We start from the raw sequence: 23,463 nt of genomic DNA on the forward strand, positions 1-23,463 counted from the left end.
TTAAGCCGCCGCTCCATGCATGCAACTCGGACAACTGTAGGTCGCGTTCTTGTAGCGCAGGTTTCCGCAGATCTGCGCAGATCTGCAGAATCCCGCCGATCCCATTGGTGGAGCGATGCAGACCGCGCAGAACTGCGGAAACCTGCGCTACACGAAACCGACTGCAGATTTTTAGTTTTTCGTAATTTAATGTATAAATATAAATATTTAAAACAACTGATGCAACGGATATTATTACCCTACTACTATTAATACATTTTTAATCAATATGTATCGTAAATTTAAAAGCAAGGACTATGAATGGGGTTTTAAAATCCACAATAGCATATGTGTTAATATGACTGATCAAATACATGTATTCTTCGTTTCAACTGAACATCACTTACACGTAATCTGTGATACGTAAATATTAAACGCATTCATTCAATATTAATGCAAATGTTAAGGCTGCTGCTACACTGATAAATACGTAATACATAATCATAAATACATTCATTTAAATCTTGGTGAATGGTTGTTGGTAACCGTGGTAAGTAAAGTTCGATTCATTAAATATCTGCAAAGTCCTGAATTACACACAAGTTGTAATTTAATGAAGATGGTCCATTACTATATGCAAAATCAGTATAGACAGGCTTATAAAAAACAACACAAAACCACAAAAACGTCTTACCTTTCTATTCAGCCCACCAGTACTGAAAAGGGAAATTCAATTATGATAAGAGGAAGGAATACAAATATTTCTTAATATAAATATGTATATTATAAAGCAGATCAATAGCGGTCTTTAAACATCTATAAATACATTTTTGATCACAAAATAAACCAGGCTTTTCTGTTACACTGTGGTCGATTTACCCACTAAAAAGGAATATTAAAATGACATTTCTAGTTGACTCATACTTCCAGCCTACATAGAAGGGGATGACTAAACCACAACAGACTGGAACAGAAAGCCATGTCATTCCTATACTGTATTTGGTAATACAGTAATACAGGTTGTTAGTAGTAGCATAATGAAAACAAAAAAAAAGTTTTATAATACTGTACATCTTCATATTCTGTAAACAGTCACAATGTAATTCACATAAAGACATGAGGCAGAAACTCAAGGTAATGCTAATTTTTTTAGCAGAAAAGCAAGTTACATCTTTCATTTTGTCTGGGAAACAGATGGTTGGCACTGCCCTGAGTGGTACAAAAGTGTTAATCCACTTCCTCTTGGTACAGTAAAGATCCAACAGTTCTCCTCTTCCTAATGTTGATGCATTTCTCCAGCACCTCCACAAGCACATTGTAAAACCCTGATAAGGTTTTCCCCATGTGTTGTCCTTGATGGTATCAAAGTACACGTTGAAACACCTGAAACCAGCTGCTGTTTTCTTCTGTAGACCACTGACCACCTCTCCCATTCGCAGAAACAGTTGTAGATTCTCATTAAGTTCTGCACAAAGTTTCAATCCTCACATTATCCTTCTCAGTGTCTTCATACGAAGGTATTCCATTGCAGCTTGATTTTCTTTCTTTTTTAATGAAGACATCAGTGCTCACCTTTGCCGTGGCTACGGTTTACGTGCTCAAAATCATACTCAAGAGCTCGAAGTCTCTTAAGAGATTAGCAAACTGTCAGCTTTCCTCTCCAATGAGAATGAATACAGTACAGTCCAGCCATTATGATGCCATTTTTGTAAACTCCAGACAAAAAGTACAAAATAAATCTCTTTATTACATTTTGTAAATAAAAATAATAAAAGACTCATGTTACTGAAAAGACACAGACTAGTGTTAATGTGTGACAGTGAAACCCTAGCATTGTTTGCCAAAGTAGTCTTCAATGCGTCTTTTCTTGCTGGGGCTTTCGGAGTAAGTGCTTCCCGGGCTGCTGGAAGTGGCGGCGGGTTTATCTGAAGGACATTCTGCATCCTTCTCCTCCCATACATCCGCAGCTTCCAGTAGCAGGGCCTCGTCCACATCATCCCCCTCTTCACCGAAGGAGCTCTGGAACATTTCGGCGATCGTTTGCTGCTGAGGATCCTTCAGTAAAATAAAATAAAAAAACAGTGGCAGATGAGAAACTCTCTCTTTATCTGACTACAATGGCTAATAAATGATCCAACTCTGGTCCATACATTTCTTCATAAAAAGATAGTGTGCGTGAAGGCAGTCTGTGTGATCTCATCATTGAAAACAGTTATTTACAGAATCCTGTCAATATTCCACAACAATTATATTGCAAGTTATGAATGGAATTAAGAATACTGTCCGCAATTGGACGGATAAACGTTGCAAGAAGATCCGACCAAAGATACATTGAGGAAGCAATTGAAACTGTCCAACAGAACTACTGGATAGTTCATACTCAGCTTTTTAGCAGAAGCTAAATGAGTCTGAATGGCGGTAGTTTAGATCTTCCATTTAAGAGCGAGTGGTTCAGTGCATTCTGACTGCCCCGTGTTGAGGTTCTCAGCAGGCCAAGTATTTAATCAACACAGAAAAGAGAGCACTTAATACAGCTTCACAAGTTCCTCCAGCTGTGACCGAGCGTATTTAATAATATTTTTAATTAAAACAGCTTTACATGTCGTAAAAGTCTAACAAACAAAGTCAATGAACGTGCTCTTGCTGGAGGAAATACAGATAAATTCCCACTGTTGGCAGATGATGCGGTTAACTTAATGATTCGGAGTGCTATAAATTACAAAAATTTCAGCAGAGTTCTTCTAAAGCCTAATAACAAGATAAATCAGTTGATACAGATCCTTGCAGCTCTTCTCAGGAAAATTAGACCGCTAAATAACACGGGACACCGTTTTTATGCTGTGAAAACGACAGGACAAGTCTCAGAATGGTCAGAATGAATCGCACCTGACAGGATATCGAGGTGCCACCTACCCTGCTGTAGAAACTGGCAGACTCGGCCTTCTCCGAGAGGTTGGCCTCCGACAGACCGGCCCGCTCCAGGACCTTCATCTTCAGTTGGATCATGGGCCTGGGATTGGAGAGGGCGTACAGAGAGGGATTACAAAACAACCCCTCCTCATTATCTAACAAGCTTGGTGGTAAGAGCATGTGTGCAGCAGCTTTACATTACCACAGATAGTCATCCGCAGTTCCTTTCGCCACCAGGTAGTGAATATTGACACTGCTGGTCTGTCCAATGCGGTGAACCCGATCCTCTGCCTGGATTAAGACCTGGAAAACAGGAAGTGAGCGAATGAGGTGCAATTGTTAAGTGTTTTGGTGGCCCTTCTGTAAACACCTTTCTTCAGAAGTAGTTTATTTGATGTTTGGGGGATGGGACCATTGTGAATCTTATGGCAGTGAAGGACGAAGCCGATCTCACCCCTGGGTTCCAGAAGAGCTCGGCGAAGACCACGAGGTCGGCGGAGGACATAGTGAGGCCCATGTTGGCGGCGGTGATGGAGAGCACAGCCACACAGCTCTTCTCAGAGACCTGGAACTGCTGGCAGAGAGCCTGCCTATCTGCTGAGGACGTGGAGCCGTCAATTCGGATATAACCGACCCCCTGGAAGGCACAATAAGAGAAGGTATCACACACACAAGAATGATGAGGAGATAATGACAGAATAAAAAACACAGAGACAGAGAGAGGCATACACTACAGACAAAAATACTGAAAAGGCTTTCTGCCACAGAGGAGACACTAAAGAGAGAGGCAGTGCCTGGGAAGGAGGGTCCATGGGGGGTTGAGCAAGAGAGAGAGTGTCAGTAAGAAGAAGTTGAAAAGTTGGACCTTTAGGAAGATGGGGATTAACTGCTTGAGAAAAGAATGTTTATGTGCCAGTGGAAAAAGTAGGCCCAGGGGTGCAGGAGGCAGTAACACAGAGAGAATAAAAGATCAAAACATTAAGAAACAAAAATAGCAACTATCTATTAGGCAAAGCCACATGTTCCACTATTCACCAAAACTCAAAGCATGGAGTCTGTGGAGAGCAGCAAACACAAGTCTGCCTCATCCGCTGCAAATCTCTACACATTTCAGACTCACCTTTTGGCCCAATTCCTTGCTTATGTTATCCAACACCAGCCTGTGGTGGGCAAACACTAGGAACTTCTCTCGGCCGCTTTCCAGTAAATCCATGATGTATTCCCTGAAAGAAAAGATGAAACAACACTTGATGGGTCGTGATCTGTAGCTGGACGGTCCCGGTAGTTAGAATGTGTCATTTAAAGGTCTACTGCGTATTCAGAAATAAAACTGTAAACATTAAAACACTACCAATTATTTCATAGCTTTGGTGTAATATGACACATTTACTCATTCTAAACATGAGATGGTTATTGGGCTACTCACATAATTGCCCTAAGTTTTGCCTCAGCAGTATGGTTGTAGAAAACCAAAAGGGCTTCTTTTTCCTTCACCTTCTGTAGAAAAGAAAATTAAAAAATGAGAAAAATATATATAATCGGAAAGCAAACAGAATCCTTAATCCAGCAATACAGGCTAAGGTCTTAGGACTTCACCGGACATTACACCGTTTATTAGATTAGCGAGTGAGTTTAAGCTCGGCTGACAAGATACTCAGGAGTATTTGCTCAGACTTAAAGATAAGTGCTTCAGAAAAGTGGGCTACACTCCCTGCATAGCTATGAGGTGAATCTTGGATGAAATACTAAGTCAGAAGAAAATGTTAGGACTTTTGAGAATGGGAAAAACAAACAAAAAACAGTTATTAAAGACTTCAATATTTGCACATAAAAGCGTATTACAAGAATTTTGGTCAAGAGAATGCCAATACCAAAGTAATATCAAAGTAAAACAGCACGGTTCTCAGATTTTTTTTACACCATTTGGTTTCGATTTATAATTTTGAATTTGCCAATTTGATGCTCCCCAGATAGCATTGCCGAACATTTTTAAACACAATTGCTTGGCTCACAAAGGACTTCACTTTGAGAGACCACTCTCCTCGTGGGCTGGCTTATATTTACAGGGAAGGTGACATCATAAATCTTTGCCTGAGGTCAGCTCCCCTCCGTTCTGTTGAAATTGCTTGGCAACAGAAAAACAATTTGTCTCAAGATACGCGGTGTATGGACAAGTAAGCAGGACAGCTTATAATCGCAAAAAAATGAAAAAAAAAAAAAAAATCACCCCTACCAAGTGCTGATAGGGCAGATTAACCCATAAAAGTCACACGAGCACAAGGAATCCCTCAGCACAGTGAAAGGTATATAGGGTTTGGGTGCCACTTCATCCTTGCAGGGATGTTGATTTGACAGCAAATGACGCTGTAAAACAGTTTTTGAGCACACAATCGCTCTGTGTATCCCATTAGCTGAATGAACAGCTGTCCTTCTAGTGATGGAGTAACCCGTCGCTAGCAGGAGTCATCAATCTAAAAGAAGCAGTGTGGGACAGCTTAGGTGTGGAAAAGGCCAAGGTCGGGCCAGCTAACCCTGGATGAACTATAGGATGCGCTACAGGAGCTCATCAGCAGAACAGAGGCGTGCAAATACAGGGGTCAAAACTGCTCTGTCTACTGATATAAACCTCCACAGTACAGAATTCACATTATGTAACGTCAGGGAAAAGTCAACTCTCAATGTGAAACTATTAAAATGTGTCACTAAATGTCCAAACTAGGGCTGGGTGATATGACTTAAAAATAATATCTCGATATATTTAGAAGTTTGGACGATATACAATATATATATATATCGATATTTCTTGGTTTTATCCAATCAAGCTACAAAATAAGACCAAAGACATTCAAACTACAAGTATTTCGTTAATCATTAAATATGTAAAACTAACAAATACCACATGCAGGCTGTCATGGTAAATATATGCAGAATGCAACATATTACAGCGCAAGTGTTGTGTGATTACTATTACATGCATTATGTTATTATGTGACAGTAAAGTGTATATATACACATATAGACAGTAAGTGTATATATATATATATATATATATATATATACACACACACACACAATATGATTTACTGAATGATATGATAAAGTGAATGGTATAGATTTAGGTAGATTTACCACATCCAGGTTTATAGTGGCACATTTAACATTCTGCTAGACAGGGACATTTCTTCTCTGACTGTCGCGTATCGATTCTACTTACCGGTACAGCACATGTTAAAACAAAATAGTAATAATTATAATTATTATTATAATAATTATAAAAACTGTTGTACCAATCTTAATAAAAAGAAAATTAAACTTTCTGCATCTGTTTGCATTGCTTTCCAATTTATTTAAATGCAAACAAACGTTATTATTCTTTAATTTTATACAAATTATATACCTATAAATTAGCGGGGGTGGGAGTGCTTGCAGATCAAGTTTAACCCGGTGACGAGAGAGGGGCGGAGAGGGGCACTTGTGCATTAAAGTATCTTTGGTTATTTTGGTTATTGTGTGTTGAGTTCACTCTCCTCCATGTCTGTCTGTGTTTCTTGCTGCATCCGGCACGTGTGGAAGAACCAGGAAAAACGCAAAGCGTCGTCCAAATGTTGAAAAATATTGCCATAAAGAGAAGGAAATAAATGATAGAGCATAATATAGAACGACAGACGTCACACGATATATATTGTCATATCGCACAGCCCTATTCCAAACCTTGACTTAGTTACATTCCTAAATATAGTGTTTGGTTTTTTACGAATGGAGATCCTACACAGAATTCATTCCCATCCATGCCCAGTCTTGCCCTCCCACCCTGGCATTGCAGACGTACGTTTCGGTGTCCCTTGGTCATCTCCTGGGCAGCGGCCGACAGTGCGGCCTTGGCGCGGGCGTTGATGCCGTCCGTGGTCACGGTGACCACCTTGCGCTGCTTGGCGGGCAGCTGGCTGAGCACGTCGGACTTGAGGCGGCGCAGCATGAGCGACTCCTCCAGCAGCAGCTTCAGCTCGCCCAGGTTCGAGGAGCCCGAGTAATCCCAGCCCCAGGGCAGCTGCAGCGAGAGGCAGAAAGAGACAGACACTGGGCACATCGAACACCAACAGGTGACACACGCCGAACACTGACTTAGGAGCAAATAGAAGGTTTCGTGGAGGTTTCAAACAATCTTTCAAGCTAGGGAAGAATTTGTAGGGAAAGCTACTACACTCCCCGTGTATCAAAGAACGACCAATGGTGATCACCGACAGTGAATAAAAACATTCCAGAGCAAAGAAATTGATTTTCATTCAGAATTAGTTTAAGTTAGTGGCACTTAATAAAACCATTACAATTATTCTCTCCACTGGTAAAGCTTAAACCATGTACCATTTATTATTTTGAGGAAAAAAGGATTATAAAACCTGGTAATTAAGATAAGGCTTTATAGACATAATGACAAAGCCTTTTATTGCTACTGCTACTAATTGGCTATATGAAACCTCCCAAGGGCTGTGACTCAATTGCTACTCTAAAGCTAGGCAAAGGATATCCTCATGTAAGGATTGTTTTTAAAACAATTCCATTCTATTTTTAAGGATGAACTTTCAGTTAATTACAGGACCTATAGAATGTCTACACCCCTTTTGAAAATGTTCACCTTTGGTTGTTTTATAGCCTGGAATTAAAAATGCATTACAAAAAAACTTCCAAGGAAAAATTATATTCTAGAAAGCATCATGGTTCGACATTAGGGACCGCCCGACTGCCTGATGCAGGTTCCTAGTCCTGTCTGGCAGGCTTCTTCGCTAGATTACATGCCTAACGGGGCAAGTGATAATTGTACCTTATTTCATTGTGGATGATTTGTTTTCGTAATAAAAATGTTATTCCCTTAACAATGTGGAGTAGGGTGTGTATATAAGTGGAAAAAAAAAATCCTCATTTAAATGCATGAAACTCTGAGGCTCTGACACTGAAATTGTGAAACAAGTTCAAGGGGGTGTAGACTTTCGATATGCACTGTATAATCATACATATATATTAATACATACACATGCATCTATCCATCCATTACTGCCCGGAGGTCACCAATCAAAAGAAAAACCAGGATGTCTGATTTCAAATTATTAAAGCTTTTAACTTTCGGACATGCTCTCATTCACTCGCTTTTGAAATACAACATTTTTAAGAATAACAAAAACAGTACATCAGTGGATGGCAATTTTTTTGTGTCAAATCGCCTTTCTTTCCTGCTTAAAGAAAGCAAAAAAACGTTTCTATAGTATTCCCCAAATTGCTGCTGGAATTCACATGACAGACCGAGGGGGGTGGCACACTTGCCTGTTTGGCGCAACAATAGCGCACCCCAAAGTCATGGAAGCGTGGGAAGAATGAGGGGCGCACCGCGGTGATCTGGGTGTAGAGCTCAGCCGGTCGGGACATGGCTGGGGTGCCCGAAAGGAGGATTACCCTCTTGGCAGCCTGCAAGCAACAGAGCAGAACAGTCAATGTGATTCTCAATGGCATGATTTAGGTGTCCCAACTCATCAGATCTTATAAATATTCAACCATTCAGATGTGACACCTTTGGTAGACGACCCTGCCTTGAAGGTCACAGGATGCAGCAAAGGTCAGGGATTAATTCCAGTGCAAATTACACATTACAGAGCATTAATAACAAAACCAAGGCAATCACTCTCCACTCTCAAGAGATTAATATAACACACTGAAAGAAATGTGTATAAAAATACAGCTAGTCACTGCAATGGCTTTAAGACCTTCTTTAACAAAATGTTCAACAGCTCAGGGCTTAAGTCACTGTAAATATGGGTTAATAAGTAAGTTCTAATTTATTGAGCTTTTACATATTCTCTCATATTGTTTTCCACTAATACAATATAAATAAAGCTGAATAGCATAAATGTAAAATTCTAAATTAATAAAGATTCACATCTAGATCTGAGCTGTTCTTTCATCCATTACACTTATCAAAGATCTTTATGTGCAGTTTTAGTTCCTCGCTCTTCAAATAAGCACATTATCATATAATGTAATAGAATAGGTCATTCCTCTAAAAAGCACCCTACCAGAGTAATTCAAAAAGTTTATTTAATTCAAATTTTCCCTTAAGAAACAATACAACCTTTTTTCTTCTGCTATCTTTGAATGTAAATACTTGGTATTCTGTGCAGCACATCAGCAGACCTGTGTCCCAAAGGTAACAGAGAAGATTAACTCCTCGGTCATAAGATATATCCTCGGGAACTGCAATTAGTGTTATGTTACAGAGGAGATTGGGCAAGAAGTAATTATGGAAAAGGGACTGAGAAGTCACAGCTATAGCCATATTAAAGAACATAAGTCAGGGGAGCTACAGTTATGAAATTATCACTACACGGCCTTAACTTGGATTCTTACATAATGAATTGATAAATTAAAAAGCAGAGCACCACTGAATTCCCTGAACAGATGGCAAATACTGGGGAGTAGCTTTGGAGGAGAGGCAAGGCTACCTTCAGGAGGGGCATAGCGGCCTTGCAGCGAGCCGTCTTGATGTTTTTCAGAAAGTGAGACTCGTCCTGCAGACATACAAAAAGATTACTTTATCACCGAGAGTGAAAAAAAAACAAACAAAAAAAAAACACTCCAGTACATTAGTGGTGTGGAAGTGAACTGCTCCGACAGCCCCCGACAGGACAGAAGCATCGCTCTTACAATCTACTGGCATTTAAAGGTCAAACACAGCATGTCGGAAAAAACGAGGAGGGAGGGGTTTGAGAAAAAACTCTGTTCCCCATGTTTCTGTCACTGCTGTATTTCTTACGATTTTCCGCTGAACATCACCGTTGGATTTTGGGGAAATGTTTCATCACATACATTGATCGAGGAAAAAACACATTAAGACGATAGAGATGTTCACACTGCTTTACATTTCATTGTAAAAAGTTCATCGGTGGAAAACCATTACCGTTACAGATTTTTTTTTTTTTTTTTTCGTCCGCCATTTAGTACATCTTGAGTAAACCAAGAAAACGGGAAAACATGATTCTTGGAGCATGCATTGTGTAAAAGCATTTTCCTACAATATCTACTAACTTACTAATAAATGATTGATTATTTGACCCTCTTTCCCCAAGATAAATCCAGAGAACTAGCCTGGCCTTTGCCACAATCACATTCAGCATAAAGACTGATGTTCACGTATGTTTCTTTTCCTTGTGTCTCCAAACCGCAGCCAAGGCCAGGGGAGAGCTCACCATGATGAGAACATGGAACGAGGCCTTTGCCCGCTGTTCATCCATTTTGCTGAGGAGGTCGTAGCTGACGATGTTGACGAGTCCAGAATTCAGACTGTCTTTGCCCTTCACTATGACGTTGATGCGGTCTGCTGCAAGGGAGGGCAGCCATCGCTGAAACGCCTAAGGAGAACACAAATGTCAGGAGGGTGAAAGGAAGGAGAGGGGAAACACTCAAAACAAATTTACATTGGAAGGTTTGAGCCCCACAGCTTCATTTTACACAGACTGAACTGGGGTCATACATCATCAAAACAAAACAAGGCCAGGTTCTGGAGGGTATGGTCATTTTTAGTACAATGTAATAGACAAGGTTGTCGAACATGTTTATTAATACCTTACCCTCAGATCTGCAGTTAAATGTTTTATTTTATGTAGGCCTACACTACCATAGCTTTTTGATTCAATGTTGTTTTTTCCTCCTTCACTTGCTAAAAAAGGTAAAATTTCCACTTCATTCCCAACATGGTATTCCTCAAAACAGGCAAAACAAATTGATTAAATTACATGTAAGAAAAGTTAAATGCATAATAGTATTGTCACATGCCCAAAAAGAAAGTACCATTAAAAGCACATCAATTCTACAATCGAAGGATCAAATCTCAGAGAAATCTGGTTAAAAGCATAATAAATAAAAGCAACACATCTATAATCTGCAGTGTAATGGTATAAACTCAGATTGTGGAGCCCTCCGCATTGGCACTGCCAATCCAGTGGATAAGAAAAGTGAAAATTAGCTGGGTATGATTCCACACACTCTCAGCAGGTCTGTACTGAACACGACTGGAAATGGGCCAGGAAGATAAGACAGCAGAATCTGCCAAGGTCCTATAGTTTCCCACTACTCAGTTTAACTCGGGAGTACAGAGTAACTGGCAAGACAAGCAGCTCAGAGACAGCTTGTTCGATTCAGCAAGCTTTAGCAGGAGGGGACATGACATTTTCATTGAGCATTGCAAAACATGAAGGAAAAATAAAGTCAAACATTAACTGTGGGCACCACAAAAACACATTCTCCACAAAACCATTCCTACTGTCACCCTTGTTGATGACACAGAGCTGCCCGTCATTAGCTGTGTGTGCAGTTCAGTTGTGCTCAGGCAACACAGCAAGGAGGAACACCATTATCCCACGCTTCAGAGAGTTTGTTTCTGTTTCTGTCATATAACTATATCTAGTTACGCCTGACTCCCTTTCCTGTCTCTGTGGTTTAAACTCAAGAGAATACATGGCCCCTAAACAAAGCATCACCTTGACTCAGAGATGAAGGCTATATTTATCAATTTTAGCTTCCTTCTTTAATCGCATTATACATGACTGGAGCAGCGTCATTGTGAGAACTGTAAACAGGCTTCAGATGACTCACAGACAAGAGCGTTTACTTGGAAATTTCACCTAATGAGGTTTTATTTTTGGTGATTACAGAAAAAAATTATCATGGATTTACTGACTTCTGTTCTGGTTAACTTGACAGCACATTTAAACAGCCGCATTGATGCAATAGAACTGCTTCTTCAGCTTTTCAGTCTGAATGAAGAGGCAAACTAAGTTTATTTTGAAAGATAGAAACTTGGTGAAGAACTTCATGAGTTAGAGAAGAGCAGACCTGTAATGAATATTTAAAATATAGAAAGCATACATGGATAGAAAACCAGAAGCAGCAGCAAAATTAAATCAGGTCCTGATAGAATAACTACATATAGATGCATTTTTAAGATTATATTACATCCCTTTTTTCCTCTTTTACACTGGAAACATTTCCAAAGGTATTTAAGGGCAGGTAGCACATTTATGAAAAGGAGCATCGAATATGCTGTATGGCGATTAAACTCAACTAATGTGCCTGATACTTGTCATTTCACGGGGTGTTTTTAGACACTGGTAAATACATCTTGACAGTAGAGATCCCATCTCAACTTACTAAATGTGGCGATGCCTGGTTAAGAGTTGTGGTTTATGTTAGAAGACAAATTAAAAACCCAAGCAACAAAACAAAGTTCCAACGCATGCATTAATAAAGTATTTACCACAACACGACAATTGTAATCCAGATGTACTGTCTTAAAAGAAGTCAGGCCTGCCCTGTCATGACTTTTTACCAGCATATAAACAGCTACTGTTCAAGTCCTGGGAATAGTAAGCTATTTATTCCAGTGCACTGGCTGTCAAGACTTCCGTTTTCATTCAGAACAGCACAAGCCTGTCCTCAAGGATACGGCCAAATCGATGTTAACCGCACCTACCACAGCAACACCTTTCTCTCAGCTTTGATGCAGTGGAAGCGCCTGCAGTAGGCATTCTCTCAAACAGCTGCTATCAAAATCAAACAGACTATAGTCTCCAGAGCAACTCGGATCACAAGCAATGTTTAAAAACAGGTTTTTCTTAACCTTTCCAAACCTAGGTGTTCTTTAACAAGTAAAATACATATTCATCATTTAGTTATGCTCTAGAAGAATAAAATATGCCTTTGGGATATTCGCCCCTCAAATAGGGTAATGTGCTGCCAAGGAATTCATAATTTTGGAAAAACTCAGCCCTGGTGGCTTTGTCTTCTTCAACCTGCAGGGTGATTGCACTGTACCTCAGCCCAGGTGAAGCGCACGGACGATGGGGCAACTACCAACATGGGCCACTCCTTCTTGTAGTAGGCCGCTATACAGATGGCCTGCACCGTTTTCCCCAGGCCCATGTCATCAGCCAGGAGCAGACGTCCTTCCCTTGACACAGCAAAACTGCAGAGAGACAGCGACTTTCACACACTAGTCATACCTTGGGATACATTAGAACACAAGTCCTCGCCTGATCCTTCATAGGTTAATTACTGAACTTGGGGCATGAATCCTTATAAAATACATAACCTGCAAAAAGCTATGGATATGAAGAGAAGATGACCAAACAATGCATAATATTCCACAAAGTATTTCAGGAAACAGATCTGATTCAGAAGCTGATTCCTGAGTTTTAAATGATTGCATAAATGATTTAATGAAAATAAAATGCATAAACAGTACAATATACATCTGAAATCCTCATTATGTAGCCTGAAGTGCTTCAAAATGGTGATTTTGAAATAAAGCACTAACGGAGGAAATAAAGAATTAAACAACTGCAATAATGTGTGATTGTGTAATGTGCAAAAATAAGTAATGTGTGTGATCGGTCTATTTTTGTATTATGGCAAGATTCATTCCAGGATCTGCAGCTGGCCGAGTTTTTGCTTCATTGACTACTGAGTGTTGAACTACATTACACAAAGACACGTACTGGTTGTTTTCTAGTAAGCTTGGTTCTATTGTGAAGCACAGAGTGACTGGTGTACCTACTTGACCCCGTCTCTCTGGAAGGGCATAAGGCTGTGGGTCAGAGAGGGATCTACAGCAGAGAGGTCCGCCTCGGGGATGTCTGTGGCGCTGGGCTGGCTCTGTGTAAACTGGGAGCTGAAGGCCTGGATCACACCGCGGGGCAGCGGCTCCACCTCCAGAGCCGGGATCCTAGACAGGGACTCCACTGGACACAGCAAAGGGATATCCCATCACCCACCAGGACATGGGCACAGCACAGACACAGAGAACCCGGCCCCCGCACAAATCAGTACCACACTTCGGTACAATGAAGCTTGGTGATGAAATGGAAGTTGTGAGGCCCGACCTAGAGGATTCCACAACCTGAGGGCAACATTTCAGGTTAATGGAAATACAAATGTTTTCATCTGTCTGAAGACTAGCTTTTTCAATTGAATTGACCCTTCTTGTCTGTCACGGTATTGCCCATTATTGAAAATAGTCTTATCTGATGACATATTAAGACCCATCGCATTAAGACCAGCCTGCACAATTGTTATTTTAACATGACCCGAGCACACTGCCTACGATTCGGTTTATGAGTCCCACTTCCGTTTACCTTGGGGGGTTATGTAAAGGTCACGACTGGGAGGATACCTGGCAGGCATCGGAAATTGACAGGCATCAGCATCACATTACGGGGATTAGGTTAGTGTGTGTCAGCGCGGAGAACATAAGCTCCAATTCAATATTGTGAGACAGAAATACATAATGGAAAGGACCTCCTCATTTCACTGCTCTATAATTTTACTGAAGCAATAGCAGAGAACATGAATCAGGCAGAAAGTCATAAAAGATTAAAAAACATATGAACAAAAATGTGCAGCAGTAATAATATCCTAAAAATACGGATGAAGGCTTTTTTATCACAGAGCACAAAATGTAGCCTACATGTCCTTTGTCTGTTGGAGCTGTATAAAATATTTACTGGACCGGGATTTATTGTTTTTTAGAGAAAAGTACTTGCCACCCCTTGTCACCCAGCAGACACACTGCAGCATTTAAGGAAATCTCCTTAGCCAGCATTTTAAATGTATGTCTTTTTAAAACAAAGAAAAAGGGAAAACACTTCAAATGTACTCACTTAGTTCCTTGTAATCCTCCAGAAGAAAACTCCACTTTCTTGTCTTCATGTCTAAAACAGATGATAATGTATACTAAGAATCTATAATTAACCCAACATTGCACTCCTGTGAAGCACAACTCCTAATATATTGCTACAGAAAAAACAAAAACAGACCTGTTTAATAAAGATGACGGGGAAAAATGAAACTGCTTAACATAAAGTATAGGTTGTATTTTGACACTTGTTCCGATGAATGTATCATATATAATTTTGTGTTAGGCCTATTATTTTGAAGAGCACTTAAAAGAAACATTGCTGTCTAACTATATGCATTACATATGCAGGTTAATTTACATCTTAATGTAAGAACAGAATAAATAAAATCATACTTCTCTGTAGCTGGGGTTTTTAGCAAACATCAGACTTTTCAGAAAATTGATTGCCATGTCAACTTTAGGCTCTACAGGGTGTTATTTGAATAAATAAAGCTAAGCATTTCTATTCAGCACTAAAAGAGTGAACCCAAATTGCTCTAATGAGCAATTATACCTCTCTGTTTGGAAGATATGGCCTTTTATATTCCACATCTCAATGGTTTTTGAGCTTGCCATTTTTGTATCTGCAATACCCATGGTAACTCATTGGCTGCTTTCATTGTAATGGTCATAATTTGTGGACTGAATTGGAAACAATTACAAAGTTAAAGGTGCAATGGAAGAAAATCTAAATCCCTGTCTGCTGTTCCATAATTTCATATTCTGGAAGTATCTTGTTGAAAAACTTATTTTTTCTTTACATTGTATCTTATGTAGCACATACAATTCTATTTTGATTCTATTGTACAATTGATTTATGACCCAGATGTGTCCAATTTTGAATACACTTGGTTAATTCACATTGGATAGGACGCTTCGGGGGTAAATGTCCTCGATACTTAACACAAGTTGTTCTGTAAGCATCTAACACGTGTTCATTGTGATAAGTGGAAGGCACTGATAGAAGGAGACCATTCAAACTCATCTGCCCCAATGCATTGGGAAGAGGCTCCTACCGTAGTTCTTGGAGGAGATCTGTTTGAAGGCAGCAATGGTGTCCACCTGATAGCCCACGTCCACCTCGAAGCGAGAGCGCGACACCAGCACACAATGGGCCTGCGTTTTGGCTCCAGGCTTCTGCCAGTTGTTACACAGCTTCAGGAGGGCGCCCAAGGCGGCAGCATCCTTGGACTTACTGGTGGCAGCGGACACGTCTACGTTCTCCATGCCATCCAGAGGCTTCAGAGTCACCAAGGGAAGACTGCTCACCTCCCCCACTGCACAAAGCACAGCCCAGGGACACGTCAGCACTCCCACGGAACAGCAGCCGGACGATAAGGGAAGGCAGTAATAATACACAATCATCACGATCAAGTTTCATTGAGAAAAAATCCAACTCACTCAATTGACTGTAGTCCTGCAGGCAGAAATTCCACATCTTTGTAGCAGGATCTGACAAAGACACACACACACAATTACTCTTCGTATAACATGTTTACAAAGCAGGACTTTCACAAAGAAAGTTTGGACATGGCTTTATCAATGATCTAATTGAAACTGTCAGATGCTTCCTCACAGTCATTGATTGGTACTGACAAAATGCAAACCCTAACAGCAGATGGGAAGAAAAAAAACATTTAACAGGCTCCTTTCCATGTTAAATTATGCTGGTTGTCTTCAAATGTTATAAAGGGTATTAAAAATATAAGTCTCAGCACAGCCTGAACTGGCATTTGCTTTTATTGTTACATAATGCATTGCAATATAGATAATGTCAAATGACAACATTGTAAAAGAGGAATCTTTATAAAAGAGATCATATACATTGGATAACCACCTTACCATAGTTCCTGGAAGGTATGTTCTTAAACACCGAGATCAGGTCTGCGTTGTAGCCCACCTCCACTCTGAACCGGTCCGTCATGTGAAACACGCACCTTCCTTTCACGGGGTTGCAGGGCTTCTTTGCGGCCACGGGGGCGGTATTGTCTTTCACAGGCATGGATCTGTGTGTGTTAGAAGCGGCACTAGGAGCCTTCACTCCGGTGCCGTAGAACGTATCTGTGTGAGAGCCAGAGCTCCCCACCTTCTCGGCTGTCTTTTCAGGGGTCTTAACAACAGAGGACCCCCCCATCAAATCTGTCTTTTTGGGGGAACTGTAAGGTGGCAGGCCATTCACTTTCATTTGGGGATCCTGAAAGGAGAAGAACGGATAAGCAAAAGTGGGGGTTAAATATTTATTCTATTCCTCTCCATGAGGGAACCTGACAGAACCGAAAAGTGCTGATCATATTTCATACATCTGCATAAGTGTTTCCATATTTGAAAATTTGGGGAGATGCCTGCATGCCAAAAACACATCATGCTTCTTAACTACCTCAAAACTATGAATACTCTTTCATAAGCCTGCCTGTTGTGATAAGTTTGCAAGCCATGAATGCATTATTTTAATTATATGCAACAAGACTTATTAATGGCAACATTAAGAGAGATCTAAGCGAACATCAGTCTATAAAATCACAAAGCTAACTCTTCCAGACAGAGAATCAGCACTGACAAAGAGATGTTGTACCTGATTTGACACCGGCAGAGGCATGGTGCTTTGGCCCGTGTTCTTCCATCCTGCTGGTGGTCCCTGTCTGCCGGCTGTTGGCTGCTTTTGACCTGCCGCACTGTGGGGTACCTGGGAGCCCTGAGGAACAGGACTGCATGGCTGTTTCCCAGTCTGTTTGAAGAGTTGTAGTTGGGGGGCTGAGCCGGGGAATGTGGGTCCAGGTCTGGGAGGCAGTGGCACTGTGGTTGGAGCTCGGTCTTGGGGAGGGGCAGCAGGATTAGTGATTAGATGCCCCTGTGCCAGTCTCTGTGCCCGCCTGGCCAGGGCCCGCTGGCGATTCTCCTCGATCTTCCTCTGCTGCGCCGCTGTCAGAGAGCCAGACATTGCCACTGTCAGCTGAAGTCTGGGTACACATAGAGAACGCAGGAGAGTGCCCATTAAACCTGAAACATAACAAACACAAGTATGTAAGAATGAATGACCATCATTAGAGAGTGAGCACTAGATATACAGACCACACCTGGCAAGAAAGACACCAGTTTTTATCTAAGGAGGTAGATGAAGTTAGTATATGCTCAGATCTGTTCAATATGACAGCATACCAACGTGGATGAAGCCAGGCTCAGTTGGACATTAAATATGTGACTGAACTTTATAGGAGAGATTGCATGGTTGTGGAGAGAATTATTTAATTTAATAAGAAGTAGTAGTAAAGTTGGGTATGGAAAATTAATCCTACTTTATGTTCAAACTTTTTACACAAAATCAATGTGACATAAAACCTAGCGTTCTTAGAAAATAATCATTACTACTACTACTAATACGTTTAACTAAAAGTTGACCACTGATTGTTGTTAAAAGCGGACATAACCTGCAAAAAGTTACTGCATGCTCAGTAGACGTCAAAACCAAAGTACGAGTGCATTTGTATTGCTGATCTGAAACTTAAGTAACGATTTTATCAGCTGGTAGATTCTGGTTATATACAGTAATTTGTTAACTACTTTCAGCACAAGAAGAAAATGTATTTAAAACCGTTTGTGCAAAGCAAAAAAAAAAAAAAAGAAACGGAAGATAATTATTTTTAAATGTGTGTCCGGACATTTTCAAAGGATGCTGCCCTGCTGTACAAATATCATTCTGGGAACAAAACAACATAAGAAGAACATAAGAAAGTTTACAAACGACAGGAGGCCATTCGCCCCATCGTGCTCGTTTGATATCCATTAATAACTGAGTGATCCAAGGATCCTATCCAGTCTATTTTTAAATTTTCCCAAATGTTCAGCTACAACCACATCGCTGGGGAGTTTGTTCAGATTGTGACAACTCTGTGTGAATAACATGATCACTGACAATCTTGCTCTTCCACTTTGGAAACTGAACTGAAAGTCCATACCTTAAGCTTTCATTGCTGTCATTGGGACACACGACACTCTCTACCATAAACACTTCCTTTTCTCCGAGCACAACAACTCGACAGCACCACGCTGCACTCGGCACCGGAAGAGGCGGGCCTTCACAGGCTGGGTTCAGATAACTGATGTAAGTTCTAGCCAATAGGAAACGGGAAGTCTATTTGAAGTTTAAACAAACTTTATTTATAATAACAGAGTGTGTTGGCTGTAGATCGATACCTGTTTGTCCAAGCAAATGAGTTCTGTTTCATTTTCACGATAAATCAATTCGTTTAGCTAACAGAAACAAATGCTAGAAAATAAAATAATATTTTTCAAATTCAAATATGACAGAATTAAGTCTATCTGCCTTTGTAATAAGTAAATGTACGTCTGGTCTCATAGACCTTGATTAGTACTAGTCTAGGACTTCATGGATCTGTGAAACCAGCCATCCAGTCTGAACATAAACAACATGCTTCGCTCATTTATTACAAACATGTGTACTTATATTGGGAGTTATATATATTAATGTTATATCAAATTATAAACTTAAACGTCTGTGTAAGGCATAGTTTAAGTGGTTGGTCTGGAGGGGACGTTTGCGGTTATGAGGAACTCTTCCACATTAAATAAAAAAGCCACAAACAAATTTGATAAACAGTCTAAATGCATTTATCATTAACAGGAAATAATATGGTAGATTTTAGATTTAGACTAGATAATAACAAGACAGCACCAGGCAAACGACGCTTCTTGTGTTTAAAATAATAAGTGCGCCTAATGCTAGAAGACACTCGTTCTTTCTTCTTATTGCGTCACCCACGCTATTTGCGTGCATGGACGCACACAATCCATTATTTACATTTAGCTCGTCTTCCCTGTGCTATTAATCTATAATTTGCATACGTTGTTAACAGGGCAGCTCATCTGATAAAAACAAATTATGACAAGTATTTTATAGTTAATATGTAATAAAACCTCCCCCAGACAGCCAAAAGGCATGATATTGTATTCCATTAATTGTGTCACAATCCAGGATTAGACTGTTACTTTGCTAATGGGGTTGATTTGCCTACAGAACTCTGTGTGGGAGGGGATGTGAGTCCATTTACCAAAGTCTTTTTTTTTTTTTTTTTAAGTATGAATCAAAAGACAAATTAGGGCCTTGGCTGATCAATCCACTGGTGTTTTAGCTTTAGAAAGACTGGTCCCTTCCATCACATGGAGGGTTTATTTTGTGATGTGTTTAACTCAGGCAATAAATGGAGACCATCCAGATCATGTCACTTATGACCTGAACCCTTACCTAGGGTAGAAATCTGAATTTGCCTGCTTCCCCACTTCAAGTTTACCCTGCCCCTGCACTCCAGGGAAGGGGTTTGAATAGCCTGCCTAAGGTATGAGCTGAAATCTCAGCTATCAGAGCAGGGCATTGAATGCATGATACTTTAATGTAATAAGTGATGCAGATAGCTGGCACGGTATTGATCTGACCTTGTTGGATATTCTGGGCAGCCCAGCCAAATTTGTGGGAATGCACTTTGTCAGCTGACAGATCACATCAGTGGCTATATAGCGATCCTAATAATACCTTGCAGGCACAAAGAGAACCAACTTCATTCTCAGTTATATATTCAGAACAAGGAATAAATCCAAATAAACAAGATAAATAAATAAATAAATAAATAAATACTGAAGACAGAGCAGTGTACTTTTTTTCTTGCTGACCATTTCAAATTAAGTGTTCTGGGAACATTCTGTCCTAAAATTAGAATGTAGATTTTTTTTACAATGTACAAAATCTGTTTGAAGCCAAACATGACTTTATGGAGTTCTTATTTTATTTGATTTCTTCTTTGGTTTGGTTTTGGTCTTGTTTTTGAACACATACAAATATTGAGTAGCATCTAATATGAAGTAATGGTGAATACACACTTTTCATCACTACATATACAGACGTAAACAGTGTGCATTTATTTTGTAATAATAATAATCATGATAATATAGATCCTTTAAAATAGATTTGTCTGATAGTACTGTATAGTTCTCAGTTTAATTGACATTTTCCAGGATATTGATTGCAAGCCACTACCGCAAGCATAGTCATGTTAATTGAATTCAGTTCCTTACATTATTCTACAAGTATGTCATGGCTGGAGAGCATCAAAGTGGACACTATATATAGCAGCCTGATGCACTTCTCTCGTGGGTTCAGAAAAGGAGAGATGCTTAGGATCTAGGGCAATAAGAGATGGTGCCCTTGTATTGTTAGACCCGCCTAATCAAACACTCTCAGATAAATAACAAATCTGCCCATTGAATTGGATAAATTACGTCCCTATTTTATTGTGTTTACAAGATCATTAATTACTATTATTCTGAAAGCAATGTAGATTAAAATAAATAAATATATATTAAAAATCCACAGACTCCAGGAAAACACATGCTGGTAATCCTTCAGAAGTTTGGAAAAATATATATTTCTTTAGTTAATTTATCACAAAATATATGTCAGTAGACAATTTAGAATACGTTATCTGTATTTATAACAGGTGGCATATGTCAAGGTTTTTTTATGTACCTTACACTACATAAAGGGAGGCTATCATGAATTAACTTCATCAAAGAAGTGTCCTCAGACCTGCCTGGTCCAGCTGTAGAATAGGAGCAGTTGAAGAAAAAATACACACACACACACACACACACACACACACAGACCATCACTTCATTCTTTTCCTTTCAGCTCTTACTCCTAAATGTTGAGTCAAACTTTACAGTCCAAATAATTTGTCAGTGGTACAAGCATATCATTTCTCCCATGGTGTAGTTCTGTATTGAAATTGTGACTGAGGTATAGCTCCATTGGAGATTTCCATGCTTTCTTGGTGATTACATCCTCATAATCTGGTGTCCAAATAGGAAAAAAAACACAAGTATGAGTTTTCATTTTAAGAAAGCACCTTACCAACGTAGTAAGCCTAATTTAACACATTTGTGCTGAATAGCTGTTAGTGAAGACAAACCTGAAACATAACCCTGGATTTGATAGAATATCTGTCTTCCCTTACTGACAAGCTTATTACAAACACACACACATACACATACACATATACACTCACCTAAAGGATTATTAGGAACACCATACTAATACTGTGTTTGACCCCCTTTCGCCTTCAGAACTGCCTTAATTCTACGTGGCATTGATTCAACAAGGTGCTGAAAGCATTCTTTAGAAATGTTGGCCCATATTGATAGGATAGCATCTTGCAGTTGATGGAGATTTGTGGGATGCACATCCAGGGCACGAAGCTCCCGTTCCACCACATCCCAAAGATGCTCTATTGGGTTGAGATCTGGTGACTGTGGGGGCCAGTTTAGTACAGTGAACTCATTGTCATGTTCAAGAAACCAATTTGAAATGATTCGACCTTTGTGACATGGTGCATTATCCTGCTGGAAGTAGCCATCAGAGGATGGGTACATGGTGGTCATAAAGGGATGGACATGGTCAGAAACAATGCTCAGGTAGGCCGTGGCATTTAAACGATGCCCAATTGGCACTAAGGGGCCTAAAGTGTGCCAAGAAAACATCCCCCACACCATTACACCACCACCACCAGCCTGCACAGTGGTAACAAGGCATGATGGATCCATGTTCTCATTCTGTTTACGCCAAATTCTGACTCTACCATCTGAATGTCTCATCAGAAATCGAGACTCATCGGACCAGGCAACATTTTTCCAGTCTTCAACTGTCCAATTTTGGTGAGCTTGTGCAAATTGTAGCCTCTTTTTCCTATTTGTAGTGTAGATGAGTGGTACCCGGTGGGGTTTTCTGCTGTTGTAGCCCATCCGCCTCAAGGTTGTACGTGTTGTGGCTTCACAAATGCTTTGCTGCATACCTCGGTTGTAACGAGTGGTTATTTCAGTCAAAGTTGCTCTTCTATCAGCTTGAATCAGTCGGCCCATTCTCCTCTGACCTCTAGCATCAACAAGGCATTTTCGCCCACAGGACTGCCGCATACTGGATGTTTTTCCCTTTTCACACCATTCTTTGTAAACCCTAGAAATGGTTGTGCGTGAAAATCCCAGTAACTGAGCAGATTGTGAAATACTCAGACCGGCCCGTCTGGCACCAACAACCATGCCACGCTCAAAATTGCTTAAATCACCTTTCTTTCATATTCAGACATTCAGTTTGGAGTTCAGGAGATTGTCTTGACCAGGACCACACCCCTAAATGCATTGAAGCAACTGCCATGTGATTGGTTGGTTAGATAATTGCATTAATGAGAAATTGAACAGGTGTTCCTAATAATCCTTTAGGTGAGTGTATATTCCTTTATGTCGAGTTTCCCCCATTCGAGCCCCCCCATTGCATCACTTCTCTGCTGTGTGACGCGGCGATACTTGGGAGCTGTCCCAGGAATCATGGTGCTGAAACTGCAGCACCCGCCAGCTACCGCCAAGAACACAAACACATACATGCAGAAGAGCACAGAGACGCGTCCTCACACAGGAGCATTCCGACTCCCTTTCTGGAAAAACATATATATATATATTTCCTTTTAACTGGATACACTTGTAGCATGTCTTTTATGTGTAATTTCAAATCATAAAACGAGGATGTTATACCTAAAATGATCGACCACCCTGGGAACCCACAACAACTCCGGGTCAACTGCAACGGACCTGGCTTGGATTTCTCAGGAACGCCGAATCCTTGCCAAGCGAATAGGGATACATGGGAAAGCAAGGTAAATGATTTGATAAAAAGCGAGAGAAATAACAGTGACACCGGACACTGGATACAAAGGAGGTAGCGACTGAGGGAGAGACGCGCAAAGGAATCCGAGCAGAATGGGACCGATGCTCATCTGGCCACCGGTGACAGTAAGCGATGA

At 40.3% G+C, this 23,463-nt stretch overlaps 1 protein-coding gene across 1 annotated transcript; it reads right to left on the reverse strand.

The window, feature by feature from the left end:
- Positions 1–571: 571 nt before the first annotated feature.
- On the reverse strand, positions 572–18,661 carry smarcal1 (SWI/SNF related, matrix associated, actin dependent regulator of chromatin, subfamily a-like 1). The gene is made up of 18 exons (XM_066687845.1): positions 18,559–18,661; positions 17,178–17,602; positions 16,448–16,799; positions 16,007–16,057; positions 15,622–15,882; positions 14,589–14,639; positions 13,487–13,670; positions 12,745–12,895; positions 10,122–10,283; positions 9,378–9,443; positions 8,206–8,346; positions 6,719–6,937; positions 4,316–4,386; positions 4,010–4,112; positions 3,344–3,526; positions 3,092–3,192; positions 2,893–2,989; positions 572–2,034 (listed from the first exon to the last, which is right to left on the reverse strand). Exons 2-18 carry the CDS (start codon positions 17,595–17,597, stop codon positions 1,807–1,809), a joined length of 2,841 nt encoding a protein of 946 aa, XP_066543942.1. The 5' UTR covers positions 17,598–17,602; positions 18,559–18,661; the 3' UTR covers positions 572–1,806.
- Positions 18,662–23,463: the final 4,802 nt, after the last annotated feature.

This window comes from Amia ocellicauda, chromosome 16 (genome assembly GCF_036373705.1).
Source record: "Amia ocellicauda isolate fAmiCal2 chromosome 16, fAmiCal2.hap1, whole genome shotgun sequence".
Classification (NCBI taxonomy): Eukaryota; Metazoa; Chordata; class Actinopteri; order Amiiformes; family Amiidae; genus Amia; species Amia ocellicauda.

Coding starts and splice junctions, on each gene's coding strand:
- smarcal1 (XM_066687845.1), bottom strand. CDS start 17,597: ATGGGCACTCTCCTGCGTTCTCTATGTGTACCCAGACTTCAGCTGACA. Junction 13,671..14,588: donor GGAGGATTACAAGGAACTAA/GTGAGTACATTT, acceptor TGCTGTGTCCAG/TGGAGTCCCTGTCTAGGATC. Junction 3,193..3,343: donor AGCTCTTCTGGAACCCAGGG/GTGAGATCGGCT, acceptor CCTGTTTTCCAG/GTCTTAATCCAGGCAGAGGA.